At 41.8% G+C, this 17245-nt stretch overlaps 1 protein-coding gene across 1 annotated transcript; it reads right to left on the reverse strand.

Moving 5' to 3' along the window:
* Positions 1–748: 748 nt before the first annotated feature.
* On the reverse strand, positions 749–16864 carry trim3b (tripartite motif containing 3b). The gene is made up of 16 exons (XM_080041356.1): positions 16677–16864; positions 12931–13106; positions 10542–10671; positions 9745–9855; positions 9436–9587; positions 9002–9182; positions 8663–8764; positions 8387–8485; positions 8071–8223; positions 7360–7738; positions 6760–6863; positions 6456–6623; positions 5751–5919; positions 4356–4426; positions 4068–4208; positions 749–3568 (listed from the first exon to the last, which is right to left on the reverse strand). Exons 2-16 carry the CDS (start codon positions 13074–13076, stop codon positions 3416–3418), a joined length of 2259 nt encoding a protein of 752 aa, XP_079897482.1. The 5' UTR covers positions 13077–13106; positions 16677–16864; the 3' UTR covers positions 749–3415.
* Between the last annotated feature and the right edge of the window lie 381 nt (positions 16865–17245).

The raw sequence follows: 17245 nt of genomic DNA on the forward strand, positions 1-17245 counted from the left end.
ATACTCATGCATACTCTCTACTCAAAGATCGATTGTGTATGCGAGCTGCGTCTAAAACGTTCTCAGTTGAAGTATACTCAAGCAATGAAGAATTTCTTCTTCTTCTTATAAGATTCAGGCAGTTTAGACACTGTTAAGCTTATAACCGCCCTCTACAGGTTAGATATTGAACTAGATTTTTACAGTCCTGTGTTCATCATCTGTGTTTTAGACCTCTTGTTTTATAATAATGATGTTTTGAGGCGGAGGATCCCTCCGACGCTCTCTGTCCGGCTCATCAGCACTCAGCTGTCTGTGAGTTGAGCTGGACGAGCCGCGGTGTGTGGGACAGCGATCTGTTCTGATCTCTCTCCACTATCAGACTCACAACACTCATTTCACTTAGTGACTCTAATGTTGTTAGGTATTTATCTTCATCTCTTATCTATTGTAAGAGTGTATGAATGACTGCACGTACAGTTGTCAGATCGCGGAACCCCAAACAATGTTGTTGCCTAGCAACTTGCTCGAAAATATTTCATTTTCCTGGGCGGGTAGAATTGACCCAGTGCATTGTGGGGCGGTTGAGTAGGAAAAGTATACGATCGATTCATACCCAAAATCTTCCCGGAAGTTAGTACTCATCCGGGAATTTCTCACATACCCAAACTCGCATACCCAACCGTCACATACTCAAATTGAAGTCAAAATGAGTATGAGTAGGACGTTAGTATGGCAGTTCAGACACGGCCACAGACAAACACACACACAGACAAACGGAGACTGCTGTCTCCTGACAGCTATCGGATAAATGCCAGATTATAAAACACGCATTTAAAAAGGGGGGCTCACTTTCAATAACAATGCGGGACAACGTCTCAATTTGCGGGACGTGTGAAAAGTAATGGAAATGCGATCTGGTCATCCTAGAAGGGGAGCGGGAGCCTTGTTTGAGACAGTTATTTGTCGTCATAATGACTGATAACGGGGCTGAACCATCAAAGAAAAAAAAATAAAATGCAATGAAGAAAAGCTCAAAGGGAGAGTGATAGGCGGGCGGGAGGGCGTTGCCAAGCAACGTATACACAATTTCACGCAGCGAACCTAGACTGCAGTGTTTACTCCTAAATGAATGAGCGGTAGCCTACTAAAACAAAGTTTACTTTGCCTCACCAGCATCATCAGATGACCATTATTCATCTGAAATAGTCATTATTTACAACAACATAAACACATTACCTCATCGTGATCCATAACTAACTGCCGTCTCTCGTTCATTCGCTTTGTGTGGGGACTGGGGACACATACTCGTTCAGCTCCGTGAGAGGTGACAATGGATCAACTCATTGCAATCAGGTCAGGTGTAGTTGATGCTGTGTCACTAACCACTCTCACCGAGCCGAAAAGAGTCCGGTGCCCTCACACTTTCAACACACGGACACGCACTATATTGCTTCCTGATTATTTGAATCTTGAGGCCCTGCACGAGCTAGAAAACAGCTTCACGACAGCTGGCGTCGTAAAAATACTACCGCTTTTGTTCAAAGGTGTCGCCAACGTGCCGACTTAGTCGTTGTACCTTTAACACAGTGGTTGGAGAAGGGAAAGTCAACTTAAATCTTTTTGCCAAAAGATGGGAAATGAAGACTGATCGAGTTACAGATCTATTATTGGGATTATCTGTGTGTCCCTGCATGTTAGCTGGTGTTGCGTTCCTCAAGGAGCCACATATGAAAATCCTTGAAAGAAAAATAATAATCAGTGCAAATGATAACAAATACTGGAAAATCCATGAACAAGAATATGATTGTAATATACAGTATACACTTTCTGATTATGTTGAATGATAACTATACACAGAGGCATATATTACTCTTGCAAACTATATAACTCTTATAATATTTTGTATTTTTGTGCAATGTTCAACAACAACTTACAACGGTACATTTTTGGCAGAAGGAACAGTTCAAATGTTTATGTGGATGTGAACTCAGGGGGAAGAGGCAAACGAGAGAAACAGCGTTCAGTGCTACGGGTTTACAAGACCTACAGTATGTACAACGATGTTTGGCAAAGAGAACACAGTTCAAATGCACCAATTACAAAAATAATTTGTAGAACAAATTATGTAGAAAAGAAAAGAGAAAAAAATAAATTATGTCCTTTTTGCAAAAAAAATAAAACACAGCAAATAATGTGTGAACAAACTTTGTTCCAATGATGTTACGGAAGTCATTCAGTTTGGCTACTACTTGGCATGACCATCTACTGTACTAGTGAATGCTCCAGTGTTGAAATCCTAGAGTTCCTTTAGTGCTTGAATAAGCAGGTTATATAGTGAAATAACGTGGACACTAAATCCATTTATAAACACACCAAAATATGCTTATGTACAACTACGTTAGTTTGTAGATATGATTATACGAAAGTGCAAGAATTAGTGGGCTCAGATATAGGATGTTTGTTTTGGATATAAGAAGAGAACATACGTATTAGCTGGGAAGGACCAATGCTAATTGGAGCTGGTTCAGATGTGTTCAGAAAACCTTGTTATCCTATAAATGGTTGTGCTTCTTGATGCTAATCTTTGGGTATCAAAGCAAAATCAAAACTTGCTTATAAAGTAAACTCGTCTTATGGCTGGAAAGAAAAAAAATATATAGTATGTATCTGTGTGCAGGGATGTTGTCAGAATGAGAATAAGAGTTTATCTTTTAACAACCCAAACCCTTCTGCAGGCGTTCTGTTGTGTTTGCTTATGAGGAAATCGAAAGGCAGTTACGACATGGTGTTTTTTTTTTCTTCTGGAGCACACTGACATGCAACAGCATTCTAGGAAAAGGCCTGAGCGTTGTTCAATCACAAAGCATGGTTTACTCTCAGACCCTAGACGTCCTGCTTCTGTGTGTGTTACTGTGTTTGCTGGTTGCTGGTCACTTCAGACTGACAGGCTGCTATCTCCTATAGTGAGGTACCACGTGAGAGAAATAGAGAGTCTTGTTCTATAATGTTATCCTATAGTTTATTTTTCCTGTGTGGGGATTTGGTCAAAGGTTTTGAAAGTTAACAGTAGACAGAACATATTTCTCATGCTTGTGATTTTTCACCAGGATAAGAGTTAATCTAATTAATTCTTAATCTAATTTCAGTAATTGTTTTATTTAATCTTTAAAAACATTGTAATTACACTTGAATTTCTGGGATTTTGGTGTTTTTCTTGTAAAAAAAAATTCTTCTATGAATGTCTTTGTCTTACACTCTGAGTTTCTAGATTTTGTAAAGCACGGACAGACAAAAAAGAAAAGGAAATTCATCTGTGGAACCTGGAGCCACCGTAGAGTGTGCAGGCACGTTGAAGCTCAATGTCCACAAACAAGCAGTATGTGGTGTTAACTTGTGTCAGCAGGAGTTGAGTCAGCGATGTCTTTCCCTCGGCCTACTGCAGATACCTGTAAACCTTAAAGCAGTGGTTGCCGGAGTCTGCAACAGCCACATGTCCATCTGAAGTGAGGGCCAGGCCCTGGGGCCCGTACAGCGGGTCTGCTGAGGTGTTTATGTAAGATAAGAAGGATCCTGCGCTGTCAAACACCTGGGAAAAAAATAAATCAGATTTCAGTCTTCATGTTTAAACAGATTACAGTGCTGCCCTTCACACATTAAGATGTTAATAGCTGCAGGTTTCAAGTGGCTGTGACGGCCACTATTATATTTGTAAGAGCCACTAATTAAAGAAGATATTTTTTTGCTTTTTATCATAAAATGTATCTTTTTCATTGATTTCTTTAACTTAAAGGTGTTGAGTCGGCGGCTTTGGAGAACATTTGTTGTCAACATCACTTTTTGACAAAATCAGTGAATATCTCCTCTTGATCTGCCATCTGTCCTGACTGTGTGAGACGTTCACTGATTTATGTCAAAAAGTGATTTTGACAACATGCTTGCTCCAAAATCACTGACCCGACCTTTAAGCATGACCTCACTGTTTTTCATTCGCTGAAACACAAAAACAACTCTTGAAGAGATCCAGTTTCAAAGTCTAACACCTTTGAAGTGGATATCGGACTGAATTTAGCCCGTCTCACTCTCACCTGTATCCTGCTGTTACCCCAGTCAGCTACAATGATGTTTCCGTTGGCGTCTGCAGCCACGCCAGTAGGAGCGTTGAACTGGCCATTGCCCTCGCCGTGAGAGCCGAACTTGAACAAGAACTCCCCATCTGCATTGTACACCTGGGACAGGACGTCAGTAAAAACACACATTTCATCTACATTTCATCAACATCTAAATGAAACAATACAACACTAGCACATTAATTAAGCTTGTGGAAACTGAAAGAGATCATTCATCTTACGAGTGCAGGACAACGCATGTCTTACCTTCACAGAGTGATTGTGAAAATCAGTCACAATTATTTCATTCTTGTTGTTCACTGCAACAAAGTGTGGACCTGGACGAGGAGAGAGGCGGGTTATGGTAGAATTTGATGCACTCATGGATTCTCGTACCCGTTTGTTAGTATGCTGTTTAATCACAAATTTCAGCAAAACTGCAACTTTAATCAGCCGATGAGCTATTCTGATTTGCCTTTAGTTGTTAGGTGGCATACGGTTCATGCATAAGGTGCTTTAACTTGAGTTACACAATTGTTTTCCTTTAGCAGTACTAAAAGTGAGATGATATGGATCATCAGTCATTCAATACAAAAAATATTATCTCAGATAAAAGTAGCTACGTTGATGGTCAACAAAAGATGTGGGTAGCTGTTTATGTGAAGTGAAAGCTAATTGGCTGAGTTACATAATAATGATCTTGATATCTCCCAACCCCAATTGGTAATTTTCATAGCAGTACAAATCATTCACATTGATCTTTTTAGACCATTTACACAAAAAAAAAAAAAAAAAAATGCAATGCACATGACACAGTGTTCATTATTGTAATAGTGAGTGATTATTACAATTTGCATATCTCTGATTATCATTGCACAGGCACAGCTTGTTCCAACACGTTGTCAACAATCTGAGTTCTCAGGAGACACATCATCAGGGAGTTGGGGGTTAGACACAGGGCACTGCACTGTGGGATTAAGGTTGCAGCAAGGCCACACTTAGTACTTACTGAAAACTGGGCCAGATTTATTTAAGTTTGGGCCAAGTTTTTCTGGATTGAAAAACAAGAGAGGGAACAGAAAGAAAGAATAAAAATAGGTAGTCAGAGATAAAGGATAAGCAAAGAAGATTAAAGAGCAGGGTGGTCAGCACGGGCGCAGTTTGTGGGGGGGGGGGGGGGGATTATTTTTTAAAATATTTTATTTACTGTATATATGTATGCATGTGTGGGCATGTTAGGAGATGGAGACAGCTTTTGAAGACTAAACCAGATTGCTCTACTATTATGTAATGCACAAATAAAATACAGGCCTCAGTTGTGACTGTTCCTCAGGCTGTTATGCCATCCCATCCCACACTGACATTTTAAACTGCAACAATAGTTGTGTGTCTGTCAGGGTGATTCACAACGAGTGCTTTTTCTTACATCAACCCTGAACAATGGAGAAAAAAAAATTGAAAGCTACTCTTTCAAATTTCAAAACATTATATATATTTTTTCCCATATGATGTTTTGTGTTGTTGTCACATATTATGTTGGTAGACGCTGCTGCCTCACTGACAGATAGGGCAAGTTGAAACAAAGAGTGCATCCTTTACATTACCCTGTCAGTTTTAAAAGGAGGTTTGTTGTTACATACTGTATGAAGGCCTCTCTCTCACCTGCAAACTGTCTGTCAGACGTCCCCCTGCCTCCGAACTTAGTCACCAACTTCCCGTTTGATTGAAAAATGAACACACAGCAGGCCTTGTTGTCCACAGTGATGATGTGTCCATTCTTATCCACGGCCACACCTTTAGGACCCATGAGCCGCCCTGCACCGATCTTATTCTGCAGGAAAGATGTGAAAGACTTTTAACATACCTAATGTTTAAACCAAGCTCATGTCCTTAATGAGGCTCATCTTCAAGGCACTGTGATACAGTTGTAAGCAGGGGAAGTTCCTGCCTCTTAGAGTCAGCAATTGTGGAGAACCCTTCTTGTCAAAATCCCTTTTGGTCAAAATCAGTGAATATCTCCTCACTAACCCCTACCTGTCTGAAATATGTGTGCGCTGAAAAATATATATCCTTTGTTAAAACACAGCCTAGGCTCTGTAAATGTGTGTGTTGCTAGCTACGGTGGGCGGTTGTTACAATAACATACCATTTGTTTACAGAGCAGTTTATTAAGCCTGGGCTGTGCATTTACAACAGATTTTGTTTTTAGGCACACACACACACACACACACACACACAGACACACACACAGTACAGACACCTAGCAGAACGTGAGGACGTATTCACATATTTTTGATTAAAAAAAACACTCTCCAGAAGCGCTGACTCCACCATCTACAGTTTAATAACATGCTAAAAAGATCTTACCTTAAACTTGCCATCAGAAGAGAAGATGCTGACCCACCGATTGTCATAATCAGCCACCACGATGTCACCGTTCATGTCCACAGTGACGCCTGTTGGTCTCTGCAGTTGCCCCGGAGACCGACCTCTGACCCCAAAGCGCATCTTGAACTGCCCATCATTGGAGAATACCTGTATTCGGTTCCATCAAAGAGTACTCTTTAAATGAAATGTGCTATGTCAGCAGTATTTTACTATTCTACTGTAAGTGGCCATAAAGGCATACATGATTGCACATACACGCATTTCCCTCTGTGTGTGTTCTCACCTGTATGCACTGGTTGTTGCTGTCAGCCACCACCACTCTGCCGTTACTAGAGGCTGAGATCCCCTGCAGATTTGTGAACTCCCCCTTCTCTCTGCCTCGGGTACCTGACACATAAGCATGCACTCAGTAATTGTGCCATTTGATATTTTCACTTTTGTCTCAGTGTTTACTACTTTTCTTTAAACACACACACGATTGATTACTTTTGATTTACCATAAATTGCTTGTGCTGCTCTTTTAATGCTGATCATTTTTCAAAAGCATACAGTATACAGTATTTGGATAGTTTTCCTTCCTTCCTGGCAAATGCAGGATTAGATTCATGTCAGCACATTTCCAAAAAAAGAAATCGCAAGACTTGCTTGCAAAGGACTGCTTGAGTCACATCTCCACAGTGAGAATGTTGCACCTTCATTTATTTGAAGTCTATAAGAAGATAATCTTTGCCCACAACCTGGGAATAGGTAACCGACTCATTATCTTTATTACTGTGAGCTTGTTTTACTGGATGTCACATTCAACCAAAATGCTGCCCTTAGAGAAGACATTTTGTGTTTTTTTCCACCAGGACATAGGCCTACACGGTGACGTCTGTCTTACCCACTCTGTAGATGAGCTCATCCTCTATGGGGTTTTCCTTCTTCTTAGTGGTGCTGTACATGCTGGATGGCCGTCTCACTGCTTTCTGCCGTATGTGTCCCCCTGTGCCGCTGGGAGACTTCACTCTCCTCTTCACGTCATCTGGAGACTGTGGCACGTCCGAGGGCTTGATGGCTCTCAGGCGGAATGGGCTGCCGCGTATGGGCTGGCCGTACAGCAGCAGAGAGAAAGAGTACTCTCCCTCAGAGCGCACCGTGTATCCCACCTCGTATGTCCCGTTCTTATTGTCCGCAATCTCCGTCTCTGCGACGCGATGGCCGTCAGCGGACGTTATCTCTGCTTTTAAAACAGCATTTCCTGTCCGTACCAAATCCCCGTCCTGCAGGTTAAAAGTTATTGATTCTTGTGTCTCTGAGCAACAACACTCTCTTGTTCCAAGCAATATGCACATGGTTGGAGTTTCTGAGGCAATACTTTCTATAGACACATTACGAGCTTTTGACACATTTGTTTGTGATAATAATATTTTTTTCCCATTATTTGTCCTGTTGAAGACGATACAATAACTTACTTCTTTCAAATAAGAGAATAATAGCATGAAATATGAATTTGAATAAAAAAATTAAACTTAAATACGTGAATGAAGCAAATACACACATCGGTGAACAGATTGAAGCATAAGCACAATGCACTATTAAATAAACGTTTTACTTTGTCTTTTGTTGTCACAGTGACCGTGTGGTGCTGCCCGGTTGCTGCGTGGCGGAGGCCCTCTCCCGTGGCGACGGAGGTGTGAGCCACAGCGGCTGTGGTGAGGAGGACACCCAGGTTCTGGATGGAGCGCCGCAGACCTTCAGTCTCCACCTGGGGAAAATATATGAGATGCTTTACCATTCAGTAGTTGCCTCATTCTTATTCTTAATTTGAAATTGTATATACAGTATGTATCTATTGTATGTGCGACCATGGGATATCAGTTAGACAACGATCATTAAAAATTGAGAGCAGAGAAAGAAATGGTCGAAACCTGACAATCCAGGTGTGCATTCTGATGCGGTCTCTCCGGGAAGTCGTGTCTGGCTAGTGCGGTTACCCGCTCACTCATCTGCTTCTGAACTAACAGCACCTATACTTCAACACACAGACATCATTTTTTCATCATTTTTGTTTTTAATAAAGATATGGCATTATATTTGCTCCCACCCTGCTACACTATTGCAAACTGTCTGATAGTTTATCCCCATATGTGTTGTAAAGTGTTTGTAGACCAATTTGTAGAAATGACACAGTCCGCAAAGCCCACCTCCGTAGCACTCCCATGGCTGAGAGCCTGCTCCGTAAAGCTGCAACTGTTCTGGATGTGTTCCTTGCCCTGCAGCAGAGATGAAAGCTGGGCCTGCAGGACCTGTGCTCAGGTCAGTGGAAGAAAAAAGGAGAAAAAGTCAAAATCAGTCAGTCAGCTGGGTTGAAGTGTGTTGACAGGAACAGTGAGTCATGTGGCAAGTCGCGTTGGACTACTTGCTTGTAAAATGCCTGTGTGTGTTTGTGCATTTGACGATGAGCTTGAAGTGCACACTAAATGCAAGTGCACCTGCATTGAGTGTGCACCCTGTATATGTGAATGTGTGAAAAAATAGCTGACCTTCTGTTTAGTGCTGCAGATGTTCTCCAGGTCTGTAATTAGGGCTGTTTTGCGCAGATGAAGCGCCCGTTCCAGCTCTTCAAAGGTGCTGGTAATCTCCGCTACCGCCTCCGTCTTCCTTTCATTCAGCTGCCGAGAGATCTCACTCACCAGCTCGATGGCTGCTGTGAGCTGAGGGAGCCTGCCAGAGGACACAATGTGAAACTAAAAACTGAGCAAAAACATTTGAAAATAAAAAAAGTTACAGACATATACAATATAATATAAATCCTAAATAAAATTTAATATTAGGTAATCATTTTATGAAAATGGGCCTATGCCAATACCCTACAGTAATAGTTTTTTTACATGTCAGAGCTGGGCCAACATGCTTAAGCTTCCAAACACCTGATATGAAGGAAATTACTCTTTTATCTTAAACATTAAGTACCTACCTGCTGTGTATGGCATCCAGCTGTGTCTTCAGCGCAGCTTTTTGCTGTTCTACCACGTCCCGCAGTGGGACAGTCACATGCTCCCGGTGCTCAGCCTCTGTACAGTCCAGACACATGGCTGTCTCACAAGACTCGCAGTAGAACTCCATCACCTGCAGGGGGAGACAAACTTGCTGGGTTTCACAGACAAATGGGGAATTAAAGTCTTTGCTTCCTTTAGACTCACTATTGTTAAAATACAGAAAGGTAGGTTCATTTTTGTTGAGGAGATGACTGGGTTGAGGCATTAGGTACAGAAGAGCTTCCCACCTTTCCCTCGTGGTTTGGACAGCAGAGGGGCTTCCCTGCAGCTGCAGCACTGACTGACTCCAGTACACTGCAGGCCTCTGGCCGCGAACACTCTGGGTCTCGTTGAAGGACCTGGTCAAACACATTTTAAACTCTGTTATGATGTCTTTCTATGGTGAAGCTTCAAAAAGATTTAAGATTTACAAGCATGTGTTTTCTTATGTGCTGTGTGCATGGGGACCAAAGTTTCCAGGCCAGAGTCAAATAACAATGGGGAGGCAGCAGTAAATGTGTATTCTGTATGTAATATAATGTAACCTACATGCCCCTAGATGCTTTTCTTTGTGTCTGACTTTCTACATAGTCTACTGTTGACACAAACACACAAACAATTTGTAATTCTAAGTTATAGAGCAACCTCAAATTCAATGTACAAATGAATTACTTACAGTATACTCAAATGATAACCTAAATCATCACCCTTACATACCTGCACACTAGAAAACTATTTAACCTTGAACTTAAAGCAACCCCCTAAATGGAGCCCCTTTAAGAAGCAAGGACTGTCCAGAATGACCTCATTGGACAAAAATGTCCTCCCTCTGTTTAACACCAAAAGTGGTTCTCACAAAAACAGCAGTACAGGAACAGTCAAACCGGCAGTCTCAGTTCTTTGAGTGCTCTCTGTGATTGTAGAACCTTTATTTTGTTGTTCATAACCTCCTAATTGGTTTCATTTGCGGTTTGTCTTTTGTTCCATTTAATGTGATTTAAAAATCCTGTTTGGCTAGATAGAAAAAAAGGAAAAAGGCTCAAACCTCCATTAGATTAGTGATGAAGAAGTTGTTTTGCAGAGCACAAACTCCTTTCTCTGGCAGGATGGACGTCTGCCGGCACACTGGGCACGAGAGCGTCAGAGACTCTGGGGGAATGTAGTTCTGGAGACAGCTGGAAGGAGGGAATTAACCAACACATGAAGCAAATGCAGGAATTAGATAATTAAATATAGGTGAGAAATGATGTTGCATTGTTCTGTGTATTAAAATAAGTCATGTACAATTTCTCAGTAAGGCGAAGAGAGAAGGACACAAAGACGAGAGAGAGAGAGAGAGAGAGAGAGAGCTGTCACCTTATCAGCGTAATTGAAAGACGGAGACTAAATAGTGCTCCTGTCACAACCAATAGGGGAGAAGTGTGAATGAGAGTCAATATGCAGAACCCACAGCCTCAGGAGAAAAAAACGCACACTTGCTCAATGACTGAGTGAATCCCTGGAAAAAGCTGCCTAACAGCGACAGACACCAGATAGAAAACTTTTAACAGTATAGATGCAACTTGTTTGATGTCTTGGATTCTTGCCTCGCCTCATCCTCACACATCTATCCCAGGGTATGTTGTTGTGCATGTTCAATTGCCCTTAAGAGGCAATCTGCTTAACCGTAGACAGTTTCAAGCCAGAACCACACCCCTGCATGCCAAGAGCATGTCTCGTTGGTCTTCTTAAGCTTCTGTTTTCACTAAATTGATTGTTAATGCTGCAAAAAACCCTGAGGTCAGAGTCGAGTATAAGCCTCTGTTGTTTTACACAAGGGCGTCTGATAGCAGCCTGCTAACACTATTCAGTTCAACATACAGTATGTGTCCACTGCAGAGACTTGGTCAACTGCAGCTTTGAGCATTTGAGAACAATGTAGGGCTTTAACAAAAGTATCAGCCTCTCTGTCCACACCTCTGTAACGCTGTGAAGCCCTGATAAAGTACTGCTGCTTTGTCAGCTGGGTACAGCGGGCTCAGACTTATGCATTTGAAAAGGTCTGTGATTGGGGCCTCAACCTGTGTGTTCTGTACATGTGACATCTATTTTGTGTCTCTCTGTCCTGGGAGAGGGATCCATTCCTCTGTCACTCTCCCTAAGGTTTCTCAAAAAAGGTTTTTCTTCAGTTGAACTAAGGGTCTAAGGTTAGAGGCAAATGGCTATTTGTGATATTGGACTACAGTATAACAATAAAACTGATCTGATTTGAACCAATATCTATTGTCATGGTCGATGATCACAATCTGTCAAATTGCAATTGCATTACAACTCGATGGTTGATAAGATTTTTCTATTGTTTTCCTCCAAATGCTTGTTTTGTCAAATGACAGTAAAACATTTAAGCAATCACTTTTACTAACTGTTTTAGCCACCCTTGTTAAGTGAAATCCTAAAACCAAGACTATGAGTAAAAATGGCCACATGTCCCTATTATAGGAAAGATGTAACACACGGCAAACTCATAATTGCGATGCCTGAATGATGAGCACACAAGTATAGGATATTGGGAAGTAGTTGCGCTGGTAGTTCACAGATCCAATGAAACAATTAAGCGATACATAACAATACCATACCAAACAGGCCCAGCATATGTTTGTCAGCTCAGCTCAGCTCCCCCAAAACCCCTAACACCACATCAACCCCTCCAGTGTTAAAACATCTGTCTGGCAACATCAAGTATAGCTCCAGACAAAAATGTGTTCACCTCAGCAGGGCTCCAGATCACATGCCATCCAGTTAAACCGTGGGATTAAACTTGCCCTCTGGTGTGGGCAAATGCCCCTTACACTGCATAGAAAAAGGATTTATCCCGTAGGCCTACTCTGTGTGGCTATTCAAAATTACTCCATAAATATTTGTTTGATCAAAGGTTTAGAAGTAATTCGGTTTGAGACATAATCCCAGTTAGACCCTCTGTACCTTACAACATACTGTAGCTCCCTCGTCAATATCTATCCACTCACTCTGACCCAACCCAAGCTTTTTCAAAAGCCTACGATGCTCTGCTTTGCTTGGAACAAAGATAAGTATCGCCTAAAGGGGGTGTCTCGGTCTGAGGAACTGTACATTGAGACATTGTAATTGTGTCTCCCTTACAATGAGGCTTTTTCCCAGACTGCAGTCTTTGAAGGTCCCTGACTCTAAGGAATGCACTTATCCCAGTGGAGCCTGTGAGGAGAAGTGCTCTGAGCTGTTTAATTGTGGGAAGGGATTTGCAATAGATGAGGTTTCCCCTATTAGGGGACTCGTAACTATGACAGGAATTATCCAGTAATAGGATGGTAGGATTAGTATTGGTGGGAAAATAGCCATGTTAAATATTTTGTTCTACCACCTTATACGTATATGCTCAGAAATAGCTACACATAGCAGAGAGCACAACTGTATGTTACCTTTCACAGAAGGTGTGCAGACAAGGCAGGACCTTAGGGTTGCAGTAGCGATCCAGGCAGATGCTGCAGACCAGAAACTGCTTGTCTATCTGGCGAACCACAGGGCTGGCGGTCCCAGCCTCACGCTTTGCCATGGTAGAGGACATTTAAAGCCAGGGATAATGACAGCCGTTAACCTGCAGAGAAACAAAGATAAATGCATGAATGATTCCCTGTCTGTAGAAGCTTTCAGAGAGAGTGTCACTTACAGAGCTGCTAATACTCAGCAAACATACCACAGGATGTGCCAGGAACCAAAGTTACCACAGCGGTTTAATTCCCTCGATTAGTCCGAAAACGTGTCCATTGTTTTAGTGTTATTTCTACATTAATGCCGGACAAAAGCCAGCTGAAAGAGAACTTTGTAAAACTAGAACCATGCACCAGTCCTGACAGAGTGCACATCGGTTAATGTGGACAAACCGGTACAGCCATGTGTCTGACTTTTTATTAACGTCTCAGCTAACAACAAAGCAGTACAATAACAGTGGATTTATAACATTAAATGGTCAAACAATTACACAAAAAACCTCACAGGAAATACAAACTCTCGACACATGGGATCTTTTGTGATCTTTACACGCACACATGAACTTCCCACACAAAGACTTGTCACTGAAAACAGAAAGTACTGAGTAGCGTCTATGTTTACTTCTATTTGTGTTTGTCAGTCCATCTATATTTACAAGTCACCTTTTTATAGGTAGGTTCATACTGTAACTTTCCACATCCATATTGCATCTAGATCAGACCAGCTAGAGCAAATGAATAAAACAATAAAGTTGGTAGGCGTACGGCTCAACCAGGCATTCTTGATTTACACCACATAGTATTTGATTAAAGATTTTGATGTACAGATGAAAACATTTACTTTTATGTGCCTCATGATGGCCTGTATACTAATGACTGAAGTAGAATTTCCATTTAGTTATTGTATTCATTAGAACACCTGTCAATCTATTTGTGAATGATGGCAAGTTACAAATCTTACATTTTGGTGGCTAAAATGATCTAGAATAAAGATATTCATTTGAAATAACACTTTAAATAAATGGCAATGCATGCAGTACATGTTAGTGAATATATGAAATAATTGCAATTTGCAAATCATTGTGGAGTGACTAAAACATAGCAGCCCCATGTAAATAACGTTGTGTGAGTGAGGTGTAGATATTCTGCCTGGCGACACAAACCAGTGCCTCTTTTCCAACATGGCCCACTTTCACAATCATCAGTGCAAGCCTAAACACATGGGGCAACACAATTACAGCAGTGTGGGGAAGATGCTACTGCAGCATGCTCTCATTGCTATGCACAGTCTGTGTTCATTACCGTAAGTAGGTTTGTGAGAAGATCAAGTGCTAACCATGGTAAAACATCCAGACTCAATCATAAAAAAATGTATTACAAAAACATAAGGACAACATATATTTGCTTGAAAACATTTAAACTGGACTTGAAGTATGGCTTAAAATTGGCACCTTTGACAAAATACTTTACATGTAATTTACGGCTTCAGCAATGTAGTCCAGCCACATCTTTTTTGTGGCTCAACTTGTATATCAAACACAGAAGACAAGCACACGTAGCTCTATCTAAACAAACCCAGTGATGAGGGAGTAGAAGCATATGGCCCATACAAACATGCTTGGCCTTAAGATCTAAAGTAGTTGTGAACATTACACCATCAGTGACACGGACACACACACTTGAGCACAAAACACAAACACACTGATAATCCCCCCCCCCCCCGTCTGCACATCTGTCACTACTCTACTGGATCTAAAATAGCACTCAAACCCCTATCTACCATCTCTGTTCTGTTCATCCCCCCCCCCCCCACACACACACACACACACACACACAAACACGAAGAGGATCCAATAACATACAGTGTACAAGATTGTACAGGTGACAACCTGTCACAATAATGCTATGATTGGGGACATGCAGGTAGGGAGTGTGACATAAATGGTTACTGTTAAGTAGCTTATGTTTTGTCTCAATCTTAACATGCATCGTTGTCTATAACAATGCAGCCCTTACTTGGTAAAACTGGCTCTTCAAGAGTATCCTGTTATCTCTTTTGAATTCTGATGAAAAGAAGCTTGAATATCACTCGATGGAGCGTGGCACCAAACAGATCAACCACCACAGGATGCACTGTATACATCCACACAGTTCTCACACTTGCCTGCTATTCTCTTTCTGTACTTGAGCACAGTGATACTACTAGTACAATCTGTGATGATGTCTGTCTAAATTTAGACACATGTATTATGGGACAGGCGAGGAAGCGGTGATGGTGAAGCTAAATTAAGACCAGGGGTCTTAGGACTGCCAAACATTGAAGTGCCTAGTGTACATTTGATTTTTGTTTGGGGAACCACAGTAAAAGAAGAACCTGGAGGACCATTTTATTCTCATAACACTGAGAAGGAAAACCTCGGAACCATCTGTTTGTAGTCATCCACAGAGTTTAGAGATAGCGTTTAGCTGATAAATGAAAGGTGCATTACAAAGCTCTCCTATGTTCCAGCTTTATTATCACATTCATTGAAACAAAAAACGCATACACACAGCGCAACAACAAAAACATGTGACGCACGTCATGGGTGCATGCACGCATGAGACCCACTCCACAAGTGCATGTTTCTAGCTGCATTATACGCAGTCAACAGACAGTGTTTTGACATGGTCCCCAACTTCATTCATGCCCACTTAAATGCCTAAGTAGGCCATGGTGCTTGGTTTCGACTCTCTAAAGTAACCATGATCATTTAACTGACAGGCTTATAAAAATTAAAGTTTTAAAAAGTGAGTGAAGACGTGCAGATTTAGATTTGGGGCTCTGCAGTTATAGGCAGCTGGGCAGGACTGCAGGCAGCTTCTAAAAAATGATGTATGAGAGGGAACATCCTGCAGAGAGCTGTCAAGAAATACCATCAAAATGAAATGTGTTACAATTATCCTGGCCGATATATACGCACAGTATTGCTGCTGGTGACCTTAGCCTGATTAATGTCCCCAAACTCTCAGGATTACAGCATGTGCATGTACAGTATGTGTTACTTATCGTTTGTGAGTGATCATGTGTGTGTTTGTGTGCAAGTGTGCGAGTGTGTGTGTATGTGTGTGTGTGTGTGTGTGTGTGTGTGTGTGTGTGTGTGTGTGTGTGTGTGTGTGTGTGTGTGTGTGTGTGTGTGCGCGTGCATGTGTTTAAGTGCATGTGAGAGCAGCATGCTTGTGTGCGGCAACAAACTAACACCCATGGAGTTAAGGCACAATAAGTCCATTCACTGCTGGCTTTAGTGAATACAAAAGTAACAGTTTTCTTTGTACTCAGCAGCCAAACCTCTGCTGTTGCTTAAATGTACAATGGGGTCCTCACAACTCACGACACAACACACACGTGAACATGGGGGGGAAAAAGACAGGAAATTAAACGTCTTCCTCCTTGTACAACAACAAGGAGTAGGAAAAAGGGAAAAGAGAGGGTCCAATACAAAAAAGCAGTGAAAACAGTAATTGAACCAGCCCACTGTCACACACCTGTACAGCACCAACAAAGAATAAGTGGGGACAGCTCAGACTATCAAACAAACTCATACACACATTTCAGGTAACAGCTGAGCCGATACTATAAAGTCTAACAGTGTGCAGTACATGAGGACAAACACACAAGAGTTGACGGAAAGACTACCTACTGTCAGGAGGAGTGTGGAATAGATCAGTCTAGATGGCTTCATGTCAGCTTTGAGTGAAGGCAGTGTAACAATGAAAGAATCAGCACTCACACGCACACACGCATGCCCACTTCCTCTCTCCTGGCCCTGCTGACCACTCTTCCTTTTCCTTTTCTCTTTTCCTTCCTCTCGCGCTTCTCCCTTCACCATGCGACACAAACACACACGCACGCTGAAAAAAAAGGCTGAACAGGGATGAGAACAGAGGGCTGGACTAAAATTTCAGAAAGTCCCTCCTACTGTCAGTGCTGTTTACAAGCGCAAGCTGACTGCGTATACCCTCATACTGCCGTACATTGATTGGCTGGGAAACTTAACCTAGCGAGGGAGGGGGGGTGGGGGGGGGGGTTGGATTGCATCATAGGCCAACAATTTGTGCTGGCCTAGAGAGGGGAGTGAGAGGTAAAGATTGGAACAGATAAGAAGAAGAAATGTCCAACTGTCAAGGCTGGGAAGACAATAATCTTAAATCCAGGACCATATTGCACGTATAAAGCCTTAATCCGCTGCAATGTTATTCAGTCTGTGAA

This window comes from Ammodytes marinus (assembly GCF_949987685.1).
Source record: "Ammodytes marinus genome assembly, chromosome: 14".
Classification (NCBI taxonomy): Eukaryota; Metazoa; Chordata; class Actinopteri; order Uranoscopiformes; family Ammodytidae; genus Ammodytes; species Ammodytes marinus.